At 33.7% G+C, this 14,758-nt stretch overlaps 2 protein-coding genes and 1 long non-coding RNA gene across 5 annotated transcripts in view; 2 read left to right on the top strand and 1 right to left on the bottom strand.

The window, feature by feature from the left end:
• Positions 1–314: 314 nt before the first annotated feature.
• On the top strand, positions 315–1,572 carry LOC127714164 (uncharacterized). Its single transcript, XR_007987589.1, has 2 exons — positions 315–772; positions 920–1,572. It is a non-coding gene; the product is annotated as an uncharacterized LOC127714164 (long non-coding RNA).
• Positions 1,573–4,288: 2,716 nt separating this feature from the next.
• On the bottom strand, positions 4,289–7,857 carry LOC127714159 (E3 ubiquitin-protein ligase RBX1). The gene is made up of 5 exons (XM_052220179.1): positions 7,723–7,857; positions 6,927–6,954; positions 6,200–6,321; positions 4,866–4,951; positions 4,289–4,477 (listed from the first exon to the last, which is right to left on the bottom strand). The coding sequence occupies exons 1-5, from the start codon at positions 7,816–7,818 to the stop codon at positions 4,465–4,467; spliced, it is 345 nt and encodes a 114-aa protein (XP_052076139.1). The 5' UTR covers positions 7,819–7,857; the 3' UTR covers positions 4,289–4,464.
• A 5,289-nt stretch (positions 7,858–13,146) lies between these two features.
• Positions 13,147–14,758, top strand: part of LOC127714155 (uncharacterized) — a 34,108-nt gene continuing 32,496 nt past the window's right edge. For all 3 annotated transcript variants that reach the window (XR_007987578.1, XM_052220171.1, XM_052220170.1), the window contains exon 1: positions 13,147–13,299. Coding sequence is in view for 2 of the 3 variants with exons in the window: in XM_052220171.1 (XP_052076131.1) it covers positions 13,178–13,299 (122 nt within the window). In the remaining variant the exon portion in view is untranslated. The remainder of the gene's footprint in view (positions 13,300–14,758) is intronic.

Genomic DNA, 14,758 nt, shown 5'->3' with positions numbered 1-14,758 from the left:
TCCTAAGTCAGGAACTTGTTTCAGTGGTTGTCGTTTGTTGATGTGGTTAAGTGTTTCTCGTTTTTTTATATAGATTAGACCATTGGTTTTCCTGTTTGAATTGTTTTACACTAGTCATTTAGGGGCCCTTTATAGCTTGCTGTTCGGTGTGAGTCAAGGCTCTGTGTTGAAGGCCATACTTTGACCTATAATTGTTTACTTTTTACACATTGTGACTTGGATGGAGAGTTGTCTCATTGGCACTTATACCACATCTTCTTATTTCTATATACTCAAAAAATGACAAAGTTCAACTATCTCCCAAAAGAGCAAATATCAATAACAAGAGTGCACACGCTGAAATGTCTCGCCTTCTTTACTAATCATTGATATTATGTTGATAGTCCTAAATATAAAGCTTTATTACAACTGTCACATAAACTTAACATTAACCAAGTAAACTAAACATTGACCATGGAACCATGAAAATGAGGTCAAGGTCAGATGAACCATGCTAGGCAGGCATGTACAGCTAACAATTCTTCCATACAACAAATATAGTTGACCTATTGCTTATAGTTTAAGAAAAACAGACGAAAACACAAAAACTTAACACTGAGCAATGAACCTTGAAAATGAGGTCAAGGTCAAATAAAACCTGCGTGACTGACATATAGATCATAAAATATTTCCATACACCAAATATAGTTGAACTATTGCATATAGTATTAGAAAAAAAGACCAAAACTCAAAAACTTAACTTTGACAACTGAACCATGAAAATGAGGTCAAGGTAAGATGACACCTGCCAGCTAGACATGTACACCTTACAATCATTCCATACACCAAATATAGCTGACCTATTGCATGCAGTATTAGAAAAAAAGACCAAAACTCAAAAACTTAACTTTGACCACTGAACCATGAAAATGAGGTCAAGGTCAGATGACACCTGCCAGCTAGACATGTACACCTTACAATCATTCCATACACCAAATATAGTAGACCTATTGCATACAGTATAAGAAAAACAGACCAAAACACAAAAACTTAACTATAACCACTGAACCATGAAAATGAGGTCAAGGTCAGATGACACCTGCCAGTTGGACATGTACACCTTACAGTCCTTCCATACACCGAATATACTAGACCTATTGCTTATAGTATCTGAGATATGGACTTGACCACGAAAACTTAACCTTGTTCACTGATCCATGAAATGAGGTCGAGGTCAAGTGAAAACTGTCTGACGGGCATGAGGACCTTGCAAGGTACGCACATACCAAATATAGTTATCCTATTACTTATAATAAGAGAGAATTTAACATTACAAAAAATCTGAACTTTTTTTTCAAGCAGTCACTGAACCATGAAAATGAGGTCAAGGACATTGGACATGTGACTGACGGAAACTTCGTAACATGAGGCATCCATGTACAAAGTATGAAGCATCCAGGTCTTCCACCTTCTAAAATATAAAGCTTTTAAGAAGTTAGCTAACGCCGCCGCCGCCGCCGCCGCCGCCGCCGGATCGCTATCCCTATGTCGAGCTTTCTGCGACAAAAGTCGCAGGCTCGACAAAAATCAAAACCCTGACCACATGTACACCTTCAATATATGTACAAACAGCCAGCAAAGAGAAAACTTCCTAGCATTCAAACTGTAGGAGTTAATTGGAATAACTATATACCCATATTGGGACAGACGGATGGACGGACAGGTGTAAAACAATATGCCCCAACTTTCAGTTGCGAGGAATAAAAATCGTCTTTAAACAGCAATAACTCCATTAGGGAGTCGACTTTAAATTTAAGCCATGATGGCTTATTTGTAGATCTTGTCTTGCCGATCATTTTTGCTATTTAAAGTTTCTATACATCTATTATAATTTTTAAGGTAATAGGCAAAAAATGCAAAATAATGGGTAAAAAATCGTCATTAAAAAGAGCAATAACTCAAATAACGAGTCCTCTGATGATTTCAGCCATTTGCACTTTTGTAGATTTTGTCTTGCTGATCATTTTTCCTCGTTACAGTTTGTCTCTATCTATTACAGTTTTCCAAATAATAGGCAAGAATGAAAAAAATTGGTAAAATTTGACATTTAAGGGTAACAAGAAATGATTGTAACAGGATGCTGTTACGAAGTCTCCCAAACGAAGCTCCCATAATTCGTAATTCCCAGGGTCGCCTGACATTGGGCAAAGTCCAGTGAAAATTGATTTGGTGCAGTAAAGTTATATGCATTAGTGATGCCTGGGGACTAACCCTGTATATCATTCAAATCATCTTGGCATGACAAACCAGAATATATATGGTTTAGGGGTGGGGATCTTGACCACTTACAAGATATTAGAACTTTTTTAAATGGCATGGGGTGGGGGTGACCCCTGGGGACTAACCCTGTATTTCATTTGATGTGCTTTATCATGACAAACCAGAATATATATGGTTTAGGGGTGGGGATCTCGACCATTTACAAGATATTAGAACTTTCTCAAATGGCAGGGGGTCGGAATGACCCCTGGGGACTAACCCTGTATATCATTCAAACCATCTTAGCATGACAAACCAAAATATATATGGTTTATGGGTGGGGATCTCGACCATTTACAAGATATTAGAACTTTCTCAAATGGCAGGGGGTCTGGATGACCCCTGGGGACTAACCCTGTATATCATTCAAACCATCTTAGCATGACAAACCAGAAAATATATGGTTTAGGGGTGGGGATCTTGACCATTTACAAGATATTAGAACTTTTTTAAATGGCATGGGGTGGGGGTGACCCCTGGGGACTAACCCGGTATTTCATTAGATGTGCTTTATCATGACAAACCAGAATATATATGGTTTAGGGGTGGGGATCTCGACCATTTACAAGATATTAGAACTTTCTCAAATGGCAGGGGGTCGGGATGACCCCTGGGGACTAACCCTGTATATCATTCAAACCATCTTAGCATGACAAACCAAAATATATATGGTTTAGGGGTGGGGATCGTGACCATTTACAAGGTATTAGAACTTTCTCAAATGGCAGGGGGTGGGGGTGACCCCTGGGGACTAACCCTGTATTTCATTTAATGGGCTTTATCATTTAGAACATTTTCAATTCAAAAGATTGTGTCTATCACAAACAGTTTTCAATTTATAATCATTTGAAAATATTTAAAAATAAAATCCCATAGGGTTCTATAGTAAAACCCTCTTTTCTTTTTGCACCTCAAAGTACCCCTTTATAAACCCCAATGCACAAACAAAACCCTGATTGCACCACTAGACATGTTAGTCTAACATATTGTGAAACCCTAAGTTAATCTGACAAGCGGTTTTGGAGAACGGGTGCGGACAAGTTCAAATTTAAAAGCGGCGGAAGAGGAAGAAGAAGAAGAAGAAGAAGAAGAATAATAATAATAATAAGAACTGAGCAAAAACAATAAGTCTTCCCAAACTTCGTTTGGGAGACTTAATAACTCATATAAGAAAACGTCTGACAGTCTTGATGTAAATTGACAGCAGGTAGATCTCAACATTCTGAACATTTCTGCCCCATCAGAATTTTTCGATTCATAGCGATTTTCAAGATATTAGACAAAACTTGCATTTACCCCCATCTTCTATTTTTAGCAATGTCTGTCATGTTGGTTTTCAGGTTTATTAAAATGTTCTATTTTTAGCCATATCTGCCATCTTGGCCCAGTAGTTTCAGAGTAGTAGATGTTTGTAAAAGTTAAGGGACGACACACTTAGTGTTTAGAAAAGCTCTTTGGGCCAGGTGAGCTAAAAAGTGATTCTTTCATGGGATTTGAAAGTTAAAGATGGACTCTTTACATGGGAGTTATATTATAATTACTTTTGTTTGGCAACATACACTACCATATCTTGTTTTGGTATATGCAATAATTGAGCAAGTTATAATTATAGTTGGATAAGTCCTCAAATCTTAAACTAAATAAGCATATAATTAGTAGAAAATGTATGTATGTGCATGAAATCATCTAAATTTATTTGCATATGTTATCAAACTGCTACACTATCATCTACCTGAAAGATTGGACGAAGGGACGGCTTGAACGGCTGTTTAATGTCCAGTGGCAAATTAAATGCATATTCAGGACCAGAACATGACAATATGGTATTAAAATTAAAGCAGCAAATACCAATGTTCTAGTCTTTGGTTTGACCAGGCCTGGGTTGGAACCCACGACCTCCTTCACTCAAGGGGAACATGTTACCAAGAGACCAGCTAGACAGTTTCTGAAAGATTTGATTTCATTGAAACTTTGTGTATATGGAAAGCAATCAAATGGACTTTTTTATTATTTACAACACTCAAACAAATTGTGAGTAACAAATAATGTAAATTTAAAGGATCAAAATGTAAATGAAATGATCATCATATGACTACATCAATCTTCTGTGGCATCAGTCCAAACAGTCTGTACTAACAGGTCGTACTCTACCAAAGACCCATAAATTTAATGTCCATATCTGAAATATATGATTGTCTCCCATATTATTACTAGTTCACTGTTTTAAAAATATATCAATATAGGTAATCACCATAAAGTTACTACTATCTACTATAAAAAATTAACAGAAATGATTTTTTAAACAATATTAACCTTAATCTTAAAATAAAAACATACTGATAACATGTTTAAAAGTGACCAGATAAGTTAAATGAATCTCTCCTGAGTGGAGTTAATGCATGCACTACAATTAAATGATAATGATTATTAAAACCAATACATCCTTTAATATTTAATATTGTGTGGGAGGAAAAGTTCTCAATTTGGACTTAAAACATGCTTTTGTTATTTAAAGTATCAATTGTGAATGTCAACATTTAATTCATCTAAATTCTGGAAATATATACTTCTGAAACTCCCACTCTCTGTTGTCTAGAGGACATACTTGTCTAGTCTTTAGCCATCTGGATATACAGTGGAAGTGGAATGCATGCTGAAATCATTCAAAGAAATACATCATTAATGTTTAAACAAGCAGTTTATTTCTTCAATAACCATTAAAATATCTGACAAAAAAATAAAACACTCTTCCAAAAGTAGTTTAATATATAGTTTACTTTTATAAATTGTGACTTTGATGGAGAGTTGTCTCATTGGCACTCATACCACATCTTCTTATATCTATAAACACAATCTGATCCAACCACAGTTTCTTTCATCTAATCAAACTGTTCAATGGGGCAGAAATTTTACCAAACTACTCTAGGAGAGCCAAATTCAGTTTTTAATGTTAGAAATGCAAGTGCAAATAGAATGAATACTTTCAATCAATCAAGGTTTGAAATCAAGCTGTCTTCAGTCAGTAGTTCATGTTTATTTGTATTGTAAAATTAAATGAAAGGTAAAGAAGACTTGTTAAATTACTATAAAACTTGCAGCAAAATGTCTTCTTGATAATTTTTGAGGCAGTTGATCATATCTAAATATTCAGGGGCAAAATAAAATGGCCTTATTATACCTTCGCCTTAAATAATTCATAATGTTTCCTTAAAAATAAGTTGCCTTTCCAATTACAAGAAACAGCTGGCATTGAACATGAACATAAGACACGGAATGAAATTACTTTTAGCTGAAATATTATTATTCACTAAACTTTCCTTTTTGTCAAATTGTCTGTCATCCTTTTGAAAATACTTTCTTTATTTTCTTTTTTGGTGTGTTATTGATTATTTGGAGTTTATAATTATTGCACTTAAATGTGCTGAATCAAATTAATTTGCTTTCATAAAAAAAATAACCTCTATTTAAACTGATGCCCAAAATTCTGAGCAAAATATCCTTTGATTCAGCATCAGTTGGAGAAACTCCATGTCAAATTGGAAGGGGGAGGGGTATGATAATATTTGTTTATCTTCAATATTCTTGAAACATATTCTAGCATTAATTATACTAAACTCAATATATTAGGTTTTATTTAAAGTGTGTTCTTTTTAAAAGATAGAAGATAATCAAAATCATCAAAGGGCTATGGGTTTTCAGTCATCACCTCTGATAACAACAAGACTCTTCCAATCAAAAGTATAAAAAGTTTCCATTTTCATTTTTTTTTTAAATCATCAAGATGATAAAAGGGCAGGCAATGCTTAATATTAGGAAAAAAAAACAAGGGTTCTTATTATACCTCTTGTTTTTAATTTATTGATACAAATCCTGCTATGAGCCTTTTTGTCTATCAACTTACATTGCATACTCCCCAAGCTACTGTACATTCTTCACTGGTGGCAGAGGCCTGGTTAGCCTGACATTCTATACACAAATCCATGATGTGATTCCTACAGATAGCACAGTTGTCTACCACAATGTCTGGAAATAAAGAGAATGTAATTATAACTGTAATTCAGGTATAATTCTCATGATAAGTTCAATGATTTCCATTTTTTTTTCATTATCTGAATAAAAATTCAACATTCATGTATCCATGTTTTATTAATGTGCACTATACACCACAATGTCTGAAGCACCTGAGATCACCCCAGGTTTTTGATGGGGTTCATGTTGCTGAGTCTTTGTTTTTCTATGTTGTGTTTTGTGTACTGTTGTTTGTCTTTTCGTTTTTTGCTATGGTATGGTCAGTTTGTTTTTGACTTATGAGTTTGAAAATCCCTTTGGATTTGGATCTCTTCTAAAGTCTAGAGAAGTTGTAAACAAAATTCTATAGAAAATACCTCATCCTGTGAGTACCAAATTATTTAAAGGACATAAACATGATAAAACATCATTAAGATATTATAGCTAAAGACCACTGAAAAATGTTCACCACTTGGGACTGGCACATTAACATGTGACCGGTTTGAACTATTGTTTTTGAAAGCTCCCCTCTGAATCCATATGTAAAACTTCTATCAATGTAATAATAATATATGTACATGTCCACCTGAAATAATTTATCAATTTAATAATGTACATACCCCAGGCCCATAGAGCTACAGCATTCCACTAAAATAGAAAAGATTGAAAAATATACTATTTATACATGGACAATCAATCTACAATATGACAGAGATAGTTGTAATTCCTTTGATATTAGGTGTGAGTAACCAGCAATTGCAATAATGCATTTTATCATTACCATTAGCTGTACATGTTATTGTATCAATAAAGGCTTATTAAAGGTGTCAATGTATAGTTAAACTTGGTCTGTAATTTATATGATCCTGCTCCACATGTGGCACCTGTTTTTTTTTTCCTCATGTAATTACAAACCTGATGATAAGTAAGTTTAATTTCGGTAGGTCACATTCTCAACCAATCCTCATTGTCAATTTCTAGATGTAAGTCAAGATATGAGGCAGACTTAACTGTACCTGTTTTATCGTTTATTTCAAGTTCGAACAGATATATGAGTTCAACCTAGTCACCAAATGTTGAATTATTTAGTGAGAGAACTCAATCATCATCTATAATGACTATATAGCGAAAAATTATAATTTCATCAGAAATTATTTAAAAAAATTATGATGGCGAGGTATCGATTAAAGTCATTTGGATAAAATAAAATAGTAAAATTATCTTGACTAGCTATTAGTGATAACTAATACCACTATTTCCTATTTAGGAAACTCGAGCTGCCTCATATAATTTACCAATAATTTTTATTGGTTAACAGATTAACTCTAAAAATAGAATTAACAGTAACACAAAAGATGTGTAAATAATATTGTCGAACAAGGAACAGATTTTTGATAAAATTTCGAAATATATTACTTTTTTAACTTCAAATCTCTTTTTTCCAGCTTTGTCTGATCCCAAACCTGAAGATTCTCCAAGATCACCGTCATCGACATCCATAGCAGCAGCCATTATTTATCAAATTTCCGGCCTTCTTAATTTATCGTCAAATCTGAACTAAACTCTTGAGGAGTACCGAAATTCAAATTTGTAGATTTTCATGTGGAACGAAATTGTTATCTATTCTTTTTTAGAACAGTGAAGGCAATTAAAATAGTCACATAAAACAATATTCCACAGGTTCCATACCGATTTGAATATCATAGTTAATATTATGTAATAATTTTCTTGTCAATACTATGTTTTTTATTTTTATTTTTTGCAATTTTTTTATTTTTATTTATCATTTCTTTGTTTTGCTTATGCATTACCTGTGCTGTAGCTGCTTTCAGACTTTTGCTTGTGCTTTATAGTGTTTAATTTTGCATGTGCTACTTGGATCTAGATAATGTGTGCTCTTATGTGCTGATATTTGACATTTGTTTTAATATATATATCTTGCCAGAGACATATATACACATATATATATATATATATATATATATGTCTCTGATCTTGCTTAGCTTTTACTAGTTTTGCATGTGCTATCTATGTATTAATACATGTATGTGCTGTCTGTATGTTTGTGTTGTATACGTATCTGATGATATTACATGTATGTTTTGTTATTTAATATCAGTCGGTTAAAGAGCTCTTAAGAGCTCATATGTTCCTTGTTATTATGTATATATGCAACCCGACTTTAAATACAGATTACTTTACTTTACTTTACTACTTTATGTTAGACCAATAAAATGTTATGATACTTTTGGTTAGAATATGTAAGCTTTCATTATTGTTGGTATTTTTATGTTTTGAAAATAACATATTATCTAGCAATATGAACGGTTATCTTTATTTGTGATTGCTAGGTGACTTATATATCTTTCGTGACTTTGTACATATACCGTTGTCATATTTCAAAACGAAAAAAAACAAAAAACAAATGTACGCTCACGTCAAATTACTAGTACAGTTGTCCCTCAGTTACGTAACGACAGAGCAGTTTTCTAGCTTTTTTGTGCTTGTCCAAAGACAGGAAGGCCATCAGAAAACTGCTGTTGCCTTTATTTACATCGTACTGTTGTTCTTGTTTTCAATAACGGGATTTTGGTTTTCATGACGGATCTTTTACTGTCTACAACTTTTTAAGTCTTGAAGTGATTTTCATAGCGAGGCAAAAGATACCAAAGGAACACATGGAACATTCATACTCATAATAGGTCATAAAACAAACTAACATGGCAAAAAAAAACGAAAAACGAACAAAAGACAAACAACAGTATACAAAACACAACATAGAAAACTGATGACTGAGCAACACGAACCCAATCAAAAACTGCCAGGGGTGATCTCAGGTCTCAAATCTTAGGTGCTACGGAAGGGTAAGCAGATCCTCAAGTGCTCCACACGTGGCACCCGTCGTGTTGCTCATGTAAGCATAAACTCGGTGATCAGTCTAATTCGGTACTGAGGTCACATTCTCAACCAATCCTCATTGTCAATTTCTAGACATAGGTCAAGATATGAGGCAGACTTAACTGTATCTGTTGTATCCTTTTTTTCAAGCTCTATGGGGTAGATGCGTTCAACAAAGTTACCAAAATTTGAAGTATTTAGTGAGAGGACTTCATCTATAGCGGAAAGCGAAGTTAAAGGATACTGCTAGCTTCTTTTCTTTCTTCCTATAAGAAGCTCCTGTATGAATCTTGGCGGGTAATGTCAGTATCAGAGATTTTTTTTGTTTGAATCAGAGTGATTTTTTACAAATACGATTTTCCCTCCATAAGACGAGATATACGTGTATCTACGTTGGTCATTCTTTTTTATGAAACAAGACAGGACCAATTCTTTCAATTTGTTTAAAAGATATTGAAATATTGATAGACACTTGTACGAGGGTCTGGATGGGGTCCTTCATTTCTGTATTCTTTATGTTTTAGCACCCATTATTCTCTACCCTTATTTCTTTGATCCATTTTTCTCTATATTTTTTTATTCATATTGGAAACTATTTTTAAATGGATACCACCGGGATCTTTTGAAATTAGTATATTTAGCTGGTTTAGGACAGTGGAGTCCGTTTACTTTAAATATAAACATGAGGAATGCATTGTTCCTGGTGAACAAAAAATAGCAAACATAACGCCAATTTAATGAATACTGACATGATCAAGACTGGCACCAGTGTCACTATCACGTCAAATATTGTATCAAATATATAAGAGATCACTTGATACAAACGACTTAAACATTTCAAGTTTGGGCAACTATATTTAATAATATATTGTACGAATTGTAATATATTTTCCCAAAGTCCACATTCTACAGACGCCTATCCTATTCATTAAGTAGATCATAATAAATCACAATCCTCCACGTGCTGTTTTACTTGCGACACTGTCCTTACTGGTAGACCTGCAAAATACTTCTGATACTATTTTCTATATAAGTCTGGTTTAAATCACTGATACAGATGTAAAAAGAAAATTATAAACACAAATGGTTTTAATTTAGATGTATGTAATTTTGAATGTAGCCACGCACCAAGAAGTTTATTTTGTCCTTTTATTGTCCGCAGTGCGACGCGTTGCGGGGGATACAGAGATATCGGACGGATGGACGTGCGTTCGTGCGTCCGTCCGTCTGTCCGTGCTGCACCTCATCAACTTAATACTTTTTAACTTCAATATGTTGAAGATTACCAGAAGGTATTTGCTAGGGAAAATTAAAAAATCTGAACACGTTTACAATAAATTTCAAAAACATTTTTTAATTAATATTTTTGTTTATAGATAAAATATGTATTTGTTCAATTTGGGATTTTGCACAAGACTGAAATGCAGGCTTCTGGCCACAAACTTATTTTTCTAGGAAAAAATGAATATAAATGGTAATTTGTGGGAGATAACGGCTGTATAAAGTTATGTTCTTTTGATGGTACTATAAGTATGTATATCATAAAAATAAGGAGATGCTGTATGATTGCCAATGAGACAACTATCCACCCAAGTTCAAATGAAGTGGATGTAAGCAATTACAGGCAACCGCACGCGGCTTTCAACAATGAGAAAAACCCATACCGTACAGTCGGCTATAAAAGGCCACGATATAAACCAATTCAACAGAGAAAACTAACGGCTTAATTTATAACAAAACAATATATACAAAAAACAAACATGACGGACACGAACCAACGACAACCACTGAACCACAGGCTCATGACCTGGGACAGACATATGAAGAATGTGCCTGGTTAAACCTGTTTAGTAACAGATAGAAAACTCAGGGTAAACATTCATAGAACCGAGACAAGGGGCAGTGGCAAATATTTCATGTATATGTTTAACACAAAGAGGATTACCCCGGTACCCTTTGCCAAAAAAAATCTTTTTTTTTCTTCTATTTGCCAACCGACTTTATGTTATGAATTGTAGTTTCACTTTCCATATTCGGTATTTATTCTAATTTAAGCTCCACGTAGTAAAAATCACGTGATTCAGGAATATAGTATCTTGGAGTTGGACTATTTCTTTCTTTTCGGGCGGGTACTCCAAGCAATCAACATGCATGTGTATAACGGCACTGTATATTTTCTTATTAAATAAAAAAAAGTTGCCGGTCCGGTACATGAATAGATCGGTTAGAAATCAAAGTTTTACTTTTAATTAAATTAGAGGGTTGAAAATAGAGAGCACAAAAAGGGGGGGGGGGGGTGTTCCACAGGGAATATTTCCTTCTTATGAACTCTATATCTGAAAGGTTTATATATTTTTTTTATTTAATTGAAAGAGAGAAAAACAAATGTAAGACAAATTGTGAATGGTCTTTCTTCCTTTCTCCGGTTTTCATTAAGGAATGAGACATGTATGACGGAATACAATGTATTTGACTTGATAAAGTATGGAAATTGACACTATTAGAAAAATATGACTGTGTAAAGATAGAAATAAATTACACAGGCTAAATGTACCCTGAAGTGAACAGAACAGAAACCAAACACAGGTGGTTTGGCATGAAGATCCCTATGAACTACTATTTTAAATTTCCTACCTGACATGAAAAACTAGAAGGAGGAAAAATGATCGGAATCAAGTCTACAAGTGTAGTCGATGCATCAAGATTAATTTTCAAACGGGTTGAATGAAATGTTTGTTTGATGGGAATCTATCTTTAGTAATTTTGAATGGGTTCACTTTTTCCGTATCTCTTTCATAGAAAAAGACGTAGGGGTGTAGCATAAAACTATTTCCAAGCACTGGTTGAGCTCTCAACCCTCCCCTAACCTGGGACAGTGGTGTTACAGCACAATATAAACGGAACAAACTATAAAAAGCAGTTGAAAATGGCTTAACTCATATTGCTTGTTTGAGATGGAAACAAATTGATGTTGTATTTTGTGACTGATGCAAGATTTCTTCTTTGCCATGTAGTCCATGTTGACCAGCTTAGATGTTCAAGCATGGCGGTTATAAGTACACTACTTTGGTAGCTGTATTGATTTAATGTATACCGGACAGCTCTTCCCTGGATCACAGTTTCGATTTTATTTATTTGTTGTTTCTGCCAGGGATCCTAGACAACACTGAATTATTCTACTTTTGGTGTGACATATCATGCTTTGTAAGCAAGCTCTTTAGTTTTTATGCAGTTGGTTTTTACAGTTTCCATTGTGGAAGTCAGTAAGTGATGATATTGTTAAAAATCTGAAAAGAATTGTACACGGGGAGCGCTTACTGAATGCAATTTTCCAAAGCGTCTGAGCGTCTGTGTGTCCGTACGTCCGATCTTGTGAACGCTCTCACGTGTATAATTCTTGCCAGATTTTTTTTTTATTAAACTTATATAAGAGGTTTATATCAGCAATGTCAAACAAGTTTGAAAATCAGTGTCGATCAACTATTTATAAAAGAGTTATGCCCCTTGAAAATATTAATTATATGGAAAATGGCATTGAAAGCTCTCTCACGCGTACAATTCTTTCCAGATTTTTTATTAAACTTATATCACCAATGTCTCGGACATTTCGAAAATCGGTGCCAATCAACTATTTTTAAAAGTGTAATGCCCCTAATTGGAAATCAATTATGCCACGGTCGCATGGAAACATATAGCCTAGTAGTCGTAGTAGCTGACTTTTTGAACCAGGGACTTTGTTAGTATAGAAAGTCCCTGCTGAAACCCGCTTCATTTTGACTCTGTTGGATAGTTGACATGTTCATGAGCAATCATATCACATCTCTTTATTCTGTATGACGTCACCGTTTATACGTGGGGTTGACCGATTTCCGAATTTCGATTCGTATAATCTTTCGATTCGTATAATCTTTCGTTTCGTCTGTAAATCCGTTAAATAATTTATGTACATGTTGGAACATCTCGGAAGGGAAACATGTCAACTAACCAAACACCAGCCTCCAGGGATCATAAAAATGGTCCTGGAGAGACGGAAAATACGGTCAAAGATGGGAAAAGTCCTCCTAATCATCCAATATTTGATGCAATCAAATCTGGGTAATTTCAACCTCTAAATCCATCCCAATTGCACACATCCGTCTTTTTCTCTTGCACATCACATCATCTTATCTGTTTTACATGTTTTACTAATGTCTATGAAACACAGAGAGTTTTGTAAAGTAAAGTAACTAATTATGAGGATTCAAAGGATTTTACTTGTTAAATGAAGCAATGAAAACAAGTTTTAAAGTTAAAAGTTATTGTTTAAATTTAGAAATGAGTGTTTGTTTACAATGTTGCTAGTCATTTACGAGGTTCAATGATATCTACATTTTGAGCTTATGTAGCTGGATTGAGATATATTAGCTTTAATGTCAATATTTGTCTCTTTTGAAATTAAATTGCAGTTTCTGCATTAATACTAAATCATACTTGGGATTGTAGTCTAAAATTTCACGGACACACTTATTTTTTTTTATTAAACTTTTATTATTATTTTTAGGAGGATTTTTTTTATGGAAAAAGTAATAAACATTTAGAAAAATATATTTTAAAGCATTGCTACTTTATTATAGTTGCAAATTATTCAATTATTATGATTATTATCCGAATGAAAAACATGAAAAATAAGAAAAAGATCTCCTGTAGTTGGTGATCGCAATACTGGTATACTAGTATTGTCCACAATACTGGTATAAAAATTTTGTACCAGTATTGTATTCCAGTATTGTACCAGTATTGTGTTTTTTTAAAATAAACAATACATATAGGTAATTAATCTTTTATTAAAGGTGTCACATATATATTGATAATGATATTAACATATGACATGACAATTGTATGTTTAACTGATGATGCCATTGATGGTACACTGTGATTGTAATCAAAGAAAATTTTAAATCTTCTGATGTTTTTTTCTTAAGGGAACTGTACTGTCTCAGCATTATAACAAACTATTTACTTTCTTCTATGTTTTCTTCCAGCTTTCTCTTTCAAGTTTCAATAGTATATTTTAGTGAATTTTATATTGACATTAATGCTGTTATAGCTTCTGTATCATCAGCATTGGTATTGTTTATTTCTTCTTCAGATGGCATTTCTGCAACCCCCACTTCCTATAATGATATTTATGTATTCAGTCTGTGGACTTTCTCTTACGCTTACTAGATTACAAGCTTGTTTAGATAGCACCTGTACAGCTCTCTTACTGTAGGAGCCGTTCTTGTCTAGTATTAGTATTTGAGTATTTGTACCAGTAGATATATCTGCTTCAAATTGTATTGCCCACGGTTCTGAATCAACCTCTTTAACTACCCTTAAAATTCATGTAGACAAACTAGTTAATTTGATTATAATCAGGTTCCCCTATTAAGCAACTTTTTATGTTTAATGGATTATTGATATCTTTTATCATGTTTATTGTGAAAGATTGATAAGAAAATAAAGACAAACAAATGCTTATAGTATACATGTATTAAAATATCTACAAAATATACGATGGCATACATGTAAATGC

This window comes from Mytilus californianus, unplaced genomic scaffold, assembly GCF_021869535.1.
Source record: "Mytilus californianus isolate M0D057914Y unplaced genomic scaffold, xbMytCali1.0.p SCAF_9, whole genome shotgun sequence".
NCBI classification, from domain to species: domain Eukaryota; kingdom Metazoa; phylum Mollusca; class Bivalvia; order Mytilida; family Mytilidae; genus Mytilus; species Mytilus californianus.
Note: the sequence above shows the minus strand (reverse complement) of the source record. Positions and strands in the feature narration are given on the sequence as shown.

Coding starts and splice junctions, on each gene's coding strand:
- LOC127714159 (XM_052220179.1), bottom strand. CDS start 7,818: ATGGCTGCTGCTATGGATGTCGATGACGGTGATCTTGGAGAATCTTCA. Junction 6,955..7,722: donor AGAGATTTGAAGTTAAAAAA/GTAATATATTTC, acceptor TTTCTATTTTAG/TGGAATGCTGTAGCTCTATG. Junction 4,952..6,199: donor TAGCTTGGGGAGTATGCAAT/GTAAGTTGATAG, acceptor GAATGATTTCAG/CATGCATTCCACTTCCACTG.